General features: G+C 36.7%; 1 protein-coding gene across 2 annotated transcripts in view; it reads right to left on the minus strand.

Annotated features, from left to right (window-relative positions):
- LOC149012007 (phosphoinositide phosphatase SAC4-like) overlaps positions 1-14,326 on the minus strand; it is a 58,074-nt gene extending 43,748 nt beyond the window's left edge. The window contains exons 1-9 of one of the 2 annotated variants that reach the window (XM_089163410.1): positions 13,632-14,326; positions 10,576-10,780; positions 10,320-10,485; positions 9,410-9,581; positions 8,702-8,778; positions 7,866-8,053; positions 7,685-7,782; positions 7,406-7,539; positions 7,168-7,296 (exon numbers count right to left, since the gene is read on the minus strand). In XM_089163410.1, the coding sequence (XP_089019536.1) occupies positions 7,168-7,296; positions 7,406-7,539; positions 7,685-7,782; positions 7,866-8,053; positions 8,702-8,778; positions 9,410-9,581; positions 10,320-10,485; positions 10,576-10,780; positions 13,632-13,730 (1,268 nt within the window). In that variant the 5' untranslated portion in view covers positions 13,731-14,326. Of the gene's footprint in view, positions 1-7,167; positions 7,297-7,405; positions 7,540-7,684; positions 7,783-7,865; positions 8,054-8,701; positions 8,779-9,409; positions 9,633-10,319; positions 10,486-10,575; positions 10,781-13,631 lie in introns of both variants that reach the window. The other variant, XM_089163408.1, reaches the window with a different exon arrangement.
- Between the last annotated feature and the right edge of the window lie 293 nt (positions 14,327-14,619).

Below are 14,619 nucleotides of genomic sequence, written 5' to 3' on the forward strand. Positions count from 1 at the left end.
AAGAACAAGCTAGAAGACCCTGCATTTAGACTAGGACAAGTGGCACTTTGTAAATGCATGAAAATTCAAGTTTGTAATTTTATAAGAACTAAGAGCATGGACAAAAGGGAGTGTGAGTAAATTTACGGGGCAAAAACCAAAACCCAGAAATAATTTTGAAAAGCCCTTAAAAAAGCCAATGGTTGGCGATTGGCTGACACCCAAAATGGCCTGACGACTGTCACAATCACAGAAGCTTCACAGTTTCAACCACAAAGGCCTTCTGGTCAACCGCCAAGGCTGACAGTCAACCAACAATTGACCATCAGGCCAGGTGGCTTTCGACGGCTATATTGCATATCAGTGCTAAAATATGATTGTTTTCTATCCATTGGGACCCAACTCAACTTTAATCTTTTGGCTATAAATAGGGGTCTTAATGACTCTCATTAGGACAACTATTAAAGCAATTATAGGCCCTCATTAACCGAAGACATAGGCATTTTCTTGCTTCCATCATCCTATCAGCTCTTTTTAACTAGCCTGAAGCTTAAAGACAAATGGTCATAAAGAACGATGAACTCATCAAACAAATGCCAGTTAGCCTTGCACTTCCTTATTCACTCTTGAACTACAAGAATGCTAGACTGAAAACCGACATGCTTTGCTTCAAGACGAGGTTCCTTGGTGTATGCTTTTTGCTGATGATATTGTGTTGATAGTTGAGACTCAAGTAGGGATTAATACTAAGTTAGAATCATGGAGAGCAACTTTGGAATCAAGAAACTTTAAACTAAGTAGAACGAAGACAGAATATCTATTAGTCATGATCGGGCAGATGATGAGGTGGTGAAACTTTATGATTAAGAAGAGTCCCCAACAGTGATTTTTAGGTACATTGGTTCAATCATAAATAAAATTTATGAGGGGATATAGAAGATGATGTTTAACAAAGAATTAAAAGAGCATGGATGAAGTGGAGAGTTGCATCCGAGGTCTAATGTGATCGACGTATTCCTTTAAAACTTAAAGAAAAACTCTATAGGACCATCGTTCGACCAGCTATGATGTATAGTGCAAAGTGTTGGGCTATTAAAAAGAACCATATAGATAAACTCAGTGTAGCAGAAATGAGGATCCTAAGATGGATGAGTGACAAAACTAGGAAGGATAAGATAAGGAATGATCATATTAAAATTGGTCTAAGAGTCATTCCGATAAGTGATAAGCTACGAGAAAGCCGTTTTGAGGTGGTGCGGACACGTTCGACGGAGGCCTATAAATGCCCTTATACGGAGAAGTGATTTAATCCAAATTAAAGGAACTAGAAGAGCTAGAGGCAGACCTAAGATAACCTTAAGAAAAGTGGTGACAAAGGACATGCATCGCCTAGGCCTTGTATCTAGAATGGCCTCAAATAGAACTGATTGGAAGGCAAGAATCCATGTAGCCAACCCCATTTAGTTGGGACAAGGTTAGTTGTTGTTGTTCTTGTTGTTCTTGTTGTTGTATAGGCCCTCATTAACGTGCTTCTAGTATAGCGTTGTGTCTCCCAAAATCCAAAACCCCTTTGGAGTTTCATTCCCTTTTGACAAAGAAGGTGGAAGTAGAACTCAAGGAGGAGAGCTTGGAGCTTGGACACTTGTAGTGAAGTGCATCACTTGAACATATTCATACAAGGGTTTGTGCTACGCCCATGGGGTATTTATTTTTATTTATTTCTTTTATTTATTTATAATTGGGTACTTTTGTCCGAGATCAAGATTCTTGTAAAGGTACTCTTGCCTATATCATAGTCTTCGATTTCTTTTTAAAACCGAGACGAAACTCCTTGACCAAATATTTATTCTAGGTTTCTACACATCTTGGTCGAAATTTCAACCAAGAAAGGGCGAAACCAAACCACTTGAGTATGCTTCAAAATGCCCAACAGTCGATTGAATTCTGCAAGATTTCAGAGAACTCCATAGGTACTGCCAGCGAGATTTCGACACTTCTCACCCAGATTTTGTGATTTTTTCTTCTTTCAACCCCTTTTTCACCCAATCCAAGTGACTCCTTTGTCTTCCATCACATTCTTTGCTCCTCCTTTAGGGATTTTAAAAGATTTTTGCAAGGTTTGTTCCAAACTCCCCATTTTTTTATTTTTGCTTCCTTGATGGCCTAAATGGTGTTCTAAGCTCCCCACTTCATTCTATATCTTGGATACTAGCTCCTAGCAATCAAGGACTCTATCACAAGGTAAAGGGTTCACAATTCCACACATAATACAGTATAAGGTTAGCCATAGTCTGCATTTCAGAAGTTTATGGTTTAAAACATACCCCAACTTTTGCTTATATCAATTGCACCAGTCATTAAACCTGAAACATCTAGAACAGAGGTTCCAAAATCATATTGTGTATTCAATTTGATGGGTTCCAGAAGTTTTCTATAGGTTTAAAATCCAATTAAATAAACCAGAATAAAAGTAGGTTCAGAAACCACATTTCAGGAGATTTTTAACTCAAAGGTCAGTGACCAGATCTTCTGATCAGATACTTCATTAAGGGTTTCCAAATGATATATCATTTTTTTCCTTGTAAATCAAGAAATCATAATCCTTTTATACTAAGATCATCAAGTAATGGATGATCGTGATATCAAAAAGATCCCAGAAATAACAACAGACTATCAACCTGGTCCTGAAGCTGAAATAAGAGCCACACTGGAAGCTAGGGCCACTAAGGAATAAATGTCAAACCAAATTTAAAAAGCAAAATGTAATCAAACCAGAACCAATGCCTGTTCTGGCAACCAGAGTTGCAATTTCAGTTTTAAAACTCAAGAAAATCACAAAGTCAACTTGAAAGACTATTCGTAAATCAATGAAAGATTGGTTCTTAAATGACTAAAAAGTAGCAGAACAAAGCAGAACTAAAGGAGATGATCGGCCAACAGAAACATAGGATCAAATAACCATGGTTGTGAAGGCAACAAGGCAAGGCGAAGCAAGGCAATAGAGGGCAACGAAAACCAAGGTGACACCAAGCAAGGCAACCACACCAGGTCGCCTTGACCCAAAATGGGCCCGCATAGGCATGCAAATAACTAGATCCAGTAGTCTGTACACACATTGGAGAGAAACTTCAGAAATTAACTTGATTAAAAGATGGACAATAAGAATGGACCAAGCTTCTCACTCGGAAGTGGACTGGAATTGCACCAGCCTCACCTTAGAATTTCAGAAGGTTGCTACTGCATCTTACAGCAGCCATTCTGAATCTCACAGAACATAAGAGGGAAAAGCCAGCTTAATCAATTAAAGAAAATCGTGGGCAGGCTCTATGGCCTTACATGTAGACATTGATTAGACCAGCTTGTATTGGCTTTAGATAACTACTGCCAATACGAAACAATCTTTATCAAAATAGGAGACAGATAATCAAAACAGTACATCGACTCAAAAGCCAGCTTAATCCATCAGAGGTTCTACAGCCACACATATAGAAATTGATTAGACCTAGTCATATTCGCACCAAGATATCTACCCCAAGTACAAAAAAAAAATATTATGTGAATAGGAAATCAAATAATCAAAATGGTCCATAGAGCTGAATCCATCAACTGAAATTGTGGCTAGGCTCTATGGCCTTACACATACAAATTGATTAAACCGACTTAATACTCGAATCAGGATATCTACTGCCGAGTGCCAACACAAAACAATCATGATCAAAGCAAAAAATTGAATAACCAAACAAATATAGACGCAAATCCAGCTTAATCCATCAACTAAAATCATGTGTAGGCTCTACTGCCTTTCACAGAATGAGTAGAGTGAATCATATTAGCTTCAGGATATCTACGACCAAAACAGCAATCACTCTCAAAAGAGGAAATCAAATAAGCAAAACAGAAAAAGAAATCTCTCTTCCATCTGCAATCTACAGAGGAGGTACATCCTGAGAAGTCAAGCAAACTCATTTATATGGAATATTCCAGTTTACCAAGGAACTATTCAAAGAATAACAAACTGAAAACTGGTCTAATACCCACAATCTGGTTTTGAGTGAACTAAAACAACCAAGCCACATGGCTTGGCCTTATCTAGAAACTGGTACAGTCGAACCACAAGGTTCAAGTGGAAGTGGACCTGCAGGCCTTTCTTGGACTTGCAAACCTTTGATCTCCATCACAATGATTTGGTCGGCCAATACCACCACCAACATCCTATCCCTTCCCTTAACAGCTCAATTTCTTCATATGATTAGTATCCACTTTCCTATTCAGACTAAATTTGAAATCACCAAACTATACTCACTTTATTGCACTTTCTGACTGATGTAGCCTCAACTGAATGAGGGCCAGTTCTACAATCTTTTAAGAGAACCAACTTGTATGGGGTCGACAGATTTGGTCCTGGGTAAAAAGGGTAAGTTGGAAGTAATGCACTTTTAAATGATATCTAAGGTGTCATAGTAACTAAGCCATGGGTGGATCTTAGAATTATGGGATGATGTTTTAGAGATGGTGCCCTGGGGTCTATAGGTGTCAGAATGGGTTAAAACTTGAGAGGGAATGTAAGTAATGACATACCAAGTTTAGTTGGAATAGGACAGTTGGAATAGAATACATGAGGGTTCAAGTTTTGGGGTTTTAAGTTGCACAAAATTCCAGAAAATATTAAAATTTTAAAATTGGCTGCTCAAAATGGGGTCAAACTAGGAGCTAAGGCCACTAGGATTGAAGGATGGTGTACCTAAGTTTGGGACAGGTCTGACAGCTAGATTGGTGCAAATCTGACCTTGAATTTTGGTACATTGGGAATTCAAAAATTCAAGAAAATTTTAAAAAGGAATCATACTATTATAAAAGCACGAACTCCAGAAAGATGGCTACATTTTTCTTCCTAAATGCCCTCAATCATCATCATCATTTACTAAGTGGATCTGATTAGTAATATCCAAAATTGTAATTCTAAATTCTCATTTATAATTTCAAAATGACTAAATTTTTACTTCCTAAAATACCCTCAATCATTAAGTGACTATATGATTAATATGTTTATAATTGTAATTGTAACTTCATATTATATTTTCAATAATGTCAATATTAATTGTAAGAGAAAATTACATATCTTAAATTTTATTTTATTACATTTATACCCCTTATTATATCTCTAAAGCACACCTGCTATAAGAATAATAAAGTTAACTGATGAGTCATCATCTACTGTAGTTTTTTTCAATTGTGCCATTCTTTCCCAAATTTAAATTAATAAAATAAAATAAATTTAAAAAAAAAAAAAGACAAAACAAAACCTGAAGCACAAAGCAGTTTCATTTTGGGCTACGACTGTTTACAGCCACCAGCTTCTTCTTCCTCTTCTTTTCCTATGTTTGTATACTATTTCACCTTCATTCGTTTGACCACCTACCCCTATACCCCCCCCCCCACCATTGTCCTCGCCAACTCACCTTTTCCCTTGCAATTCTAACCTATTCATCCCCCTTCGGCACCTTCGACGGCGATTTCCACGGTTGTCTCCGCAGTAAAATGTTACAATTTTCTCACTTTAAGATGTTCCTGAATTGTGGTGTCTAAACTTGAAATGAATGTTTCAAGTGGCAGGGATTGTGATGCTTCTACCAACAGTCAAATACCAACGAATCATTGCAACGTTAGTTGGGGGGATGGTCATCTAGGTTATCTGCAAATAATCTTCTTCCTTTTTAGTTTGACGTACAATTTTCATCTACTACAAATTAAATATCAAGTTGGATTTGGTTGCCACATCCCCCACCCCTTTCCCGAAAGGTTTAACAGGACACCGCGCTGAAACAGTTAGTTTGGCCATTGAAGCTGCACAGCATCTGGAGGGAAAGGAATTTCAGATCACTATATATAAGTATGATAATATGATATTATAGTATGATGTGTTCGTTGTTTAAAATAAAACTTCTCTTGTTTCATTGAAACTGCTGAATAATACAAAATCTGTGCATTTACATGTGGGTTTTTAGTAGTAAAAATAAAAAGGGATTGGAATGTAAACTACGAGATATTTGGATGGGAGCCTTGTAGAGTTTTGGAATGAATATAATGGCTTCTTAAAGGCTATCTAATGTAAGCTGCGAGATATTTGGATGGGAGCCTTGTAGAGTTTTGGAATGAATATAATGGCTTCTTAGAGGCCATCTAATCAGCCATACCAAGGATCTAGTATGATTTCACCAAGAACCCTAGTGTTTCTTCAGTCTTGGACCTACCAAATACAAGGAAACATTGTTGCAGCAGCAATACTCACAAAAGGGGGTCTCTAATTGAGATTACTATATTAATAATCTGAGTTGGTTGTCTTTCCTATCAAGTTGGGGGCCTTATTTATACATAATAAGCTGGAGTTCTAATCTAATATGAACTCCTAATTGAACTCCAACTCAAAACAGAAACTAACTAACCTATACTGGAACAGTTAAAACTGAAATAAAAGCATAAGAAAAGCCTAGTCTATCCCCGTAACTTTTAAGTTGGAGAGAATTTTCCTAATAAGACCAATTAAGCTAAGTTAACTCAACTATTTCTGCACTAGAACTATTGAACTTTTGGGACCCATTAAAATGGCCACAACCGCACAAACCTATAAAACAAAGGCTCAACACCTATATCTATCAACCCTAGGTTGATTTCAAAGGAAATAGACCAATTCAGTGCTGGATCTGCTTCACTGAGAGCAAAAGTATATTGGAAAACAGAATTTTTTTGCAATTTTAGGATTGTTTCCAACTCTTCCCAACCACCCACCCCTTCCCACAGCCCAAAAGAAAAAACACTGCCTATTAATGATGCACATGCCCCTAGCTTGGGGTTCAACAAATGTATGCACCCTCCCTTTGGTGCTTGGAATTTGATTGTGGACAGAACCGCACTTTGATGGCACTTCATATCAGAAAATTGGAGGACAACAGGAAAGTTGCAAGCAAAAGTGATGAAGATGTGTTCCACCACTACCATCATTACATGACAAGAATTTCCTGTTCTTGCCAATAGGAATGCTAATCCCCATCCAAGAGGAACAATTACAGAATGCTGTACTCACGAAGTCATACAGGCTCAAGAAAGAAAAACCACACCATATAGTCTGTTATTTGATAAATGCAAAGTTCAGAAATACAGACAGTCAATACAATTTGAAGTAACACTTACTCAAATTGGGCCAGCTTCAGAAATCCCTCAGGTCTCAAAGATGGAGTTGCTTGACAATAAAAGAAACCCGTTAGGTTCAAGGCATATGTAGCCACTTTGCCAAGTAGCTCCAAAACATTTGCAGCTTTGCTGAAAATTAACCATATTTCTTTAAAGTCAGAAGCCTACTCTCACAGAAAAAGAATTTGTATCAGGTTTAAGAAATAGATGCCAAAAATTGAGCAGAGAAGCCACATACTTCCTAGAATGTTGGTGTAAATCCCAATGGAGAAACTTTAGGCAGTTCTCCCCTGATAGCTCTTTGTTAATACATTCAATTGCATTAGCAAACTCTACACGAAGTATGGATTCCCGAGGCCTCTTCTCTATTGTCTGTTAAAAGTAAACAATGGAATTAGCAAACAAACAAAAAAAAAAAGTTATATATATATATATAGGAAATGCCCACCACAATGATATCAAGTACTGTTGAAGAGCTTTAGCATCCTAAAATATTTATAAGAAGCATACATGTTACCTTAATTAAATTCAAAACAATTATTGGGTTGCCATATCTCGTGACAAGATTCTCAAAATGAAGCCTAGTAGCTTCATAATTTTGATCCTTCTTAGACACTGAAAGAAGTAGAAAAATATGAGCAAAAACATTTATAAGGAACCACTACTGTAAATAACAACTGGAAATAAGGAATCCTCACATATGATATCAGGTTTTAAATTGAACCGAGAAGTTTCTTGGGACCAAAATAGAGGAATTGATCCCCGGTTCTGCACAACAGAACTTATTTGTGTTGGACATCCTTCAGGAACATCTTCAAATACAATCTGTTCTGTCTCAACATCATTAGCCACTCTACCCTTCTCATTTATACCTCGTTTGAGATACCTGCACCAAACAGAAGAAGAAGGAGAAATGATAAGCACCTTGGCCTCCAATATTGGCACCATAGTAGAAAAACAAGGACATTGTCAAGAGAGGAAATTTTTATCTTCCAAATTGTACTATACAAGCTGAGGCATCATGATTCCACCATCTGTAATCCTAAGCCAAGAATCAGAACCAACCATTTTGATGTGGATACTGTTAAGAGTTTACGATATAAGGTGGTTGTAAAACTAGATTGTCCTCTGGCTGCCTTATATTATAATTTTTCTTAATTTACCATTTACTCCCTAGGGAAGTGTATCAAAAGTTATATAGGTGTGGATACTCTTAAGCTTCTACTTTCATCTTTCTCCTTGTTTTCTTACATTCTTTAACTTCCAAACTGACTTTCTTCATCAAAAGCTATGGTTGATATCCTAATTTGGCCCAACATGTAGTGCTTCCCAGCCCCTTCTAACTGAAAAAATGTAGAGTATAAGCACCACAGTTCTAAATATATGAAATCTAGTAGACCAACACCCCACCCCCCACCCCCAAAAAAAAAAAATACTCCAAGAGCAGTCACATTTCCTTGAATGAATAGGCTTGCAAAATATAACAGCATCTCACATATATTTAAAACGTACTTAACAAATCCTAATTAATCACCTGGTGCCAGCAAAATGGCGTGAGCGCCTAGCAATGAGAGTGAACTTAAATTCCCTTCCAGAAATTGAGAGTTTAGCCTACATGAAGAATATGTAAATCCATCAGTGACAAAACTGCTTCCAATGCTTACAGAAGAAAATAATTATACATTTAATTTCTACAACAAAGTCAAAGACCATTGGATCCAATGAACCTACAAAACTTAAACCAAACAATCTACAAAAGCCTGGCAGGTTGGTTGGACGAAAGAAGCCCTACGCTATTAGAAATTTCAGTCACACGACTCACACCATCATGCAGAAAACTGGATTGCAATTAAACTCCATTTGGATGACAAGAACCCAAAATCACATGAAATTGGATAGGTTTTACATTAAGTTTAGTAACACTAAACCATCCAGCTGGCAGATTAGATTCCAACAAAGGCAAATAATTTCCACACCTTGAAAGGAAACTCCACAATTTTGGTGCATACTGACCATATGAACTGAAGCAAGGAAACCAAATACAGAGTTTCCAGTATACCAAATATCTGCATCTGATGGAATGCAAATCAAGACATTCCCATATTTTTCGATTTTAGAGGTTAGGACCAGTACTTGGAAAGCAATCTCGCACATGAACAGTAAAATTGGACAGGTTATGTCTTTCTATTTGCTAGATCATGTACAAGTAACGTAAATCAAAGTCATTTTCCAAGGTCCTTACCTGTTTAAAGAAGCCATAGACCAAAGCAACAGTCCAGAGAGTATTCTTCAGGTGATTTCGTATTCCCCGAGTCAAGTACTCGTTCCAGACAAACATAGTCTCATAAAGAACGTGTCCTGTCTGATTATCACATAAATTCTTTTGAAGACTACGCATAACATGATATGAGTAGCTGAAAAAGAAGTCCTTTGTAAGATCCACTGTGCATAGGAGCTTCTTGTATCTATGCCAACAATAAGAAAAACAAAAAATGGAAAGGAAAAAAATCTAGTGAATATGCAATACCCAAAATTAACCAAAACAAGGAAAGTTTAACCAATTGTAAAAACAGCTGCTTTAAATTCTAAAAACCATACAAGAAAAATAATAAATCAGTACATGTCAACCCAGATAATACCTTGTCATATTCAAAACGCAATATTAACCCCACAACAGAATAAGTTTGTGTTGGGACAATTGCAGAAACTGAACTGCCATACGGCATCTATGAAACTGTAAAACTAAAAAGGATGTAAAGATGGGGGCAAAATTTAATCCTTATTTTTACGTTACAATTCCACTGCTTCCTTTCATTTTTCAGAAACACAACTACAGAAATGACTATTAGAAGTGGAGGGAAGTCGGATCATCCTAAAGACGTCATTCAGTTATCACGAAAGATGCATTCTCACAAATGCCAGAGTTTGAACATATAATGGCACAATGTGACACTTACATAGTATAAATGTATAATGACAAAACAAGAAATCAAAAGTTTATATATTTGCTCCAAATCAATCAATTATAAGCCAGAAGTAAACAATGACATCAAAACAATTTCCCCATCCACATTACATAGGGACTGAATGATTAGGGTCTCCTTCAGAAGCACCATGGGTATTATACATTCACATTTAAAACGGACAAAGACCTGTTCTCAGTCTTAACATTAGCCATTCTTGGCTGCAGAGAAGGATTTTGCAGTGGAATCATCTCGCTCTTGGTGACCGCATATACTCTATGGCCACAAATTGCACCAATCTGCCTTCTTTTCGTGATAAGCAGCATGTAGTATGGCCCCAAAAATTTAATGAACCCTAAGGAGAGAAAAAAGCAACTTTAGTACTGCAACAAATATATCAAGAATCATTTAATAATACACGATTTTGCAAGTAAATGATATATACCAACAATTCCATAACAAGTGGTGACAAACTTAAGTCCACCTGTGGACCTGTTCCCTTCATGTATCCGCTTCAACAAATCATAGCATTCACCTTCTGAGTATGTGGTAGAATCCTCAAGAATATTCAGCTCAGAGGGCTCTAATCTGTCTATCTTCAATACTCGCCAAAATGATCTACTCTTGTTTCTACCTACCATGTAAAAGTTCTGTGTACAAACAGAATTTAAAAACCAGGATATGTAAATTGTCCAAAAATCAAAATGAAAGATGCCTAAATCAAAGGGAAGATGAACACATAAAGTTGGGAAATGGTGTAATGTACAGATAATAAACTTAAACTGTGCAAAATCCAATGCAAAAACTCATGAATGCAGTCATTACCTAAATAAAACCAGACTGAAGTATGCATGCCATTAAATGAGCTAATATACAAGCTTGGTTAGCATCAAGAATCTCAGAAAAATCCAGCATCTTGTGTTTTATGATTACACCAATTATGAAGGATTTGTCCACGAAGTACTAACAGAAATGCAAAAAGCTTCAAATTACCAGGCTGGATTGGGAGTATCTATTGAAAAAAACAATTACATAGGAAAACTACAAGTAGACCCCTAAAGCTAGACAAATATACAAATATACACAAAAAGCTTGAAAGCTCACATTCCAACACTTCCTCCCTCAGGCTGCTGCGAAATGTCACACATGCCCAACTTGCACTAAATAGAATAAAAACACCTAAGGACTGAGCCCTTGGTGAAAACACAACAGATTAAACAAATGGGATACAGACAAGTCCTTAGTTAAGCGTCTCCTTGCATCCTTGCTGCAAATGATGATCTATTTCCAAATGATTTGTCCAGTCATGCTGCTGTAGGTAATACAAATAACAGCTTTGCAGCCGCAGTACAGCATTATAGGAGAATTGGAGCTGACATGAAGATCTTGTTGAAGGCCCTTGAACCATAACAACTATCATATACCCTATACCATGGCACAAAAATCTGGCTTGATGCTGGAAGAGCAACCACACCTTGTTTTCCATTGCCCAAACCAAGAAACAATAGCTAGATGTAGACCTACAGGCATCTGAGAGCCAGACAAAACAATATCTCTGAATTCCTCTACATGCAGGAGGCCATGAGGAGAGAATAGAACCCCTTTTTCCTAAGACTGACTTCAAGAATCTCAGAATACAACATCAAACCAAGTGGAGCTCAGACATGCATATACAGACTCAGAAGACTCCCAAATGAGGAATACCTGGCCAAGTATGGGATAGTATATCAATCAACCTACAAGACGTTGATAGGCTCCTTTATCCACCGGTTCCCATCTCTGTCTTTCAAATGTAGAGATCGCCTCAAGTAGAGTATCAACAGGGCAACAAAATGACAATCTACGATAGAAGATCTAATGCATACTTCCTTTGAGAGAGGAAGATCTTTTTTGCGGATCGAGCAACTTCGATTCCAAGAAGCACCACAACTGTCCCAATCTTTGATCTCAAATTCATGGCCCAAGTAAGGTTTTAAATTCACCATCTCAATTGTGTCACTCTCTATAAGGACTACGTCATGACGTAATCCATATATACACATTGAGAACAAAAATACCCCCAATTCTTAGATGAACAAGGTATGATCAACATAACTTTAAGTGTACCCTGTCATACTCATAGCTTGTAAAAGCACCCAAACCATGCTCTCGGGCACACATTTCAGATTGCCCACCTTCCCTTGAGTTTCCTCATTAGAAAATTCTTGGGGAACATCTATATAAACTTCCTCTTCTAGTTTGCCATCAAGTTTACCATCAAGAAATGCAATTTAATATCAAGCTCTTCTTGAGGCCAGCCCTTGTTGACAACATGAGAAAGGATGACTCAAATAGAATTCAACTTCACTGCATATGTGAGGCTCTCTTGGATGTCAAAATGAGTTGAACATTTAAGGGCTAAATCTGGTTTAGCTGTTGAAACTAGACGAAGACAAAGAGGAAAAATCATAACCATGGGGCGGAGATGGGACTCTTGACTTGAAATGTGGCTAAATCAAATGGAAGCTTCCTACCTAGTGATTAGTTTGGAGAGAGGAGCATTCCAAATGGCTTGAAAAGACAGACCATCAAGGGAACACTTCTTCAATGGCACATCTTAAAGTATCATTTCGAAGTAACAACAACAAAACATTCTAGTAATGAAAAATGCTCAAAAAGCCTAGAAATTTAAGTTGGGCCACAAATCGAACCATTGTTCAGGCAAATGCAACATCAAAAATAATCAAAATAAACCAAAAAGTATGATTTATGCATGTAAGATATTCAGGTATGACTGCGCAAGCTAAAGTTTCATTTTCAGATGGAACTATCAATGTTTTGCTACGTTGCCTATGTTTGCAAGTTCAATAGCTGCAGCAGCTCATAAGACTTTGGCATACAAAAGAAAAAAGAAGAAGAGACAGGATCTAATCTTGAGATAGTCAAACTTAACAATTGAAGCCAAATCTCTTTCTGTTTTAATGTCCATACACATTCTACAGAATTATTCAATCTTTTACCAACAGACACCATAGTTATGGTAAATTATGGTGATTTGCGTATATATCTCTAAAAACTAATTAACTGCCAGATATCATCATAACTGGCATTCGGAAAAACAGAAGAAATAAATATACTATCGGATCATAGGAACAACAGAAAGTTAAGTGGTACGAAAAATATGAATTGCAAATATGATATAAGATAACACTAATAGACGAATCCAAATACAGAAAATTGAAGAAGTGGATAACCACTCATTATACACGACTTGACTTACAATTAATAATCCCAAACAAGAGGAGAACTTTCAGCAGTAAATAGCAAAATTGATCCCAATACGGAATCCATGAAAGAGGATTGAAATTTCAAGACAGACCCAACTAAACTTTTGGGATAGAATTATTTCGAATTATTTCTCAATTCAAATTCAACATCTAAAAAAACTACCATAAATTAGAACATACATTCCAACCCAAAAGAAAGAAATAACAACAAAAGAAGTCGTCGAAGTTGATTTACCGATCGAGTCTCATAAAGCTTGAATTTCTGCAAATAACAACAAGTAGGGTCCGGCTCCTCCTTCTCGATCCAAGGCTGAGACTCGTTCTCTGACGCCATGCTACTGAACCCGAGCCTTAGGCTCGGGAATGATTACACGGACATGCGTTCGACGAGATCACCGGAGCTCCAAAATCCAAAACCCTAAAACAACGCTGGGTTGTTTCAGATATAGCATTTTCCTCCAAGGCCACTATATACCCTTTCGTTCCATTCACAAGCCAATACGCAATTGAGCAAAAACTAATGACGGGAGCAATTGAGAGAGACGGAACCTCCCAATCTACAAAACCTCTGAAATGAAACGTTGAAATTCAGAAATGGGAGAAATGAGAAACAACCCAAAATCAGAATTTTGAAAATATGATTGATATCTCTCTCAATCTCTCTGTCTCTATAATAAAAAATGAAAACCCTTTTTATTTCCCGGAGAATACATGATAACTCTGGAAGAAAACAACCCCGCACAAGAAAGAAAGCTCCCTTTGCTTATAAAAAAGGGAGAGAAAAACAACTACGATCGATCAATCAATCAATCAAGAGTCGTAAAATAGTGGAAAAATTAATTGACTACATTTCTGAAAGAAAGAAACATTCTGGGATAAAAGGAAAACCACAGCTTCCGTGAACGCTGAGTCCACAAAAATAAATAACAAACAACGGAAGAAAAATAGTTGTATTAACTTTTCTATTTTTGCTATAATATATATCCGAAAAAAGAAACAAACACATGAGCCAAAATAACGACATAAATAATTACATGATAAATGTAAATCAGACAAAAATTGGATAAACAAATAGAAATAAAAATAGATATTTTTAATAAGGTTAATGTTTCATCCAAAATTAAATCAGTAGACATAAGGGATTAATGATTTTTTTATATTTTATAATTTATAAATTTATACGTGCTAATTACCCAAAAAAAATCATTAAAAATTCTTTTTAT

The sequence above is a fragment of the Hakea prostrata genome, chromosome 7 (assembly GCF_041222555.1).
Source record: "Hakea prostrata isolate BN-2017 chromosome 7, UWA_Hpros_2, whole genome shotgun sequence".
In the NCBI taxonomy this organism is placed as follows: Eukaryota; Viridiplantae; Streptophyta; class Magnoliopsida; order Proteales; family Proteaceae; genus Hakea; species Hakea prostrata.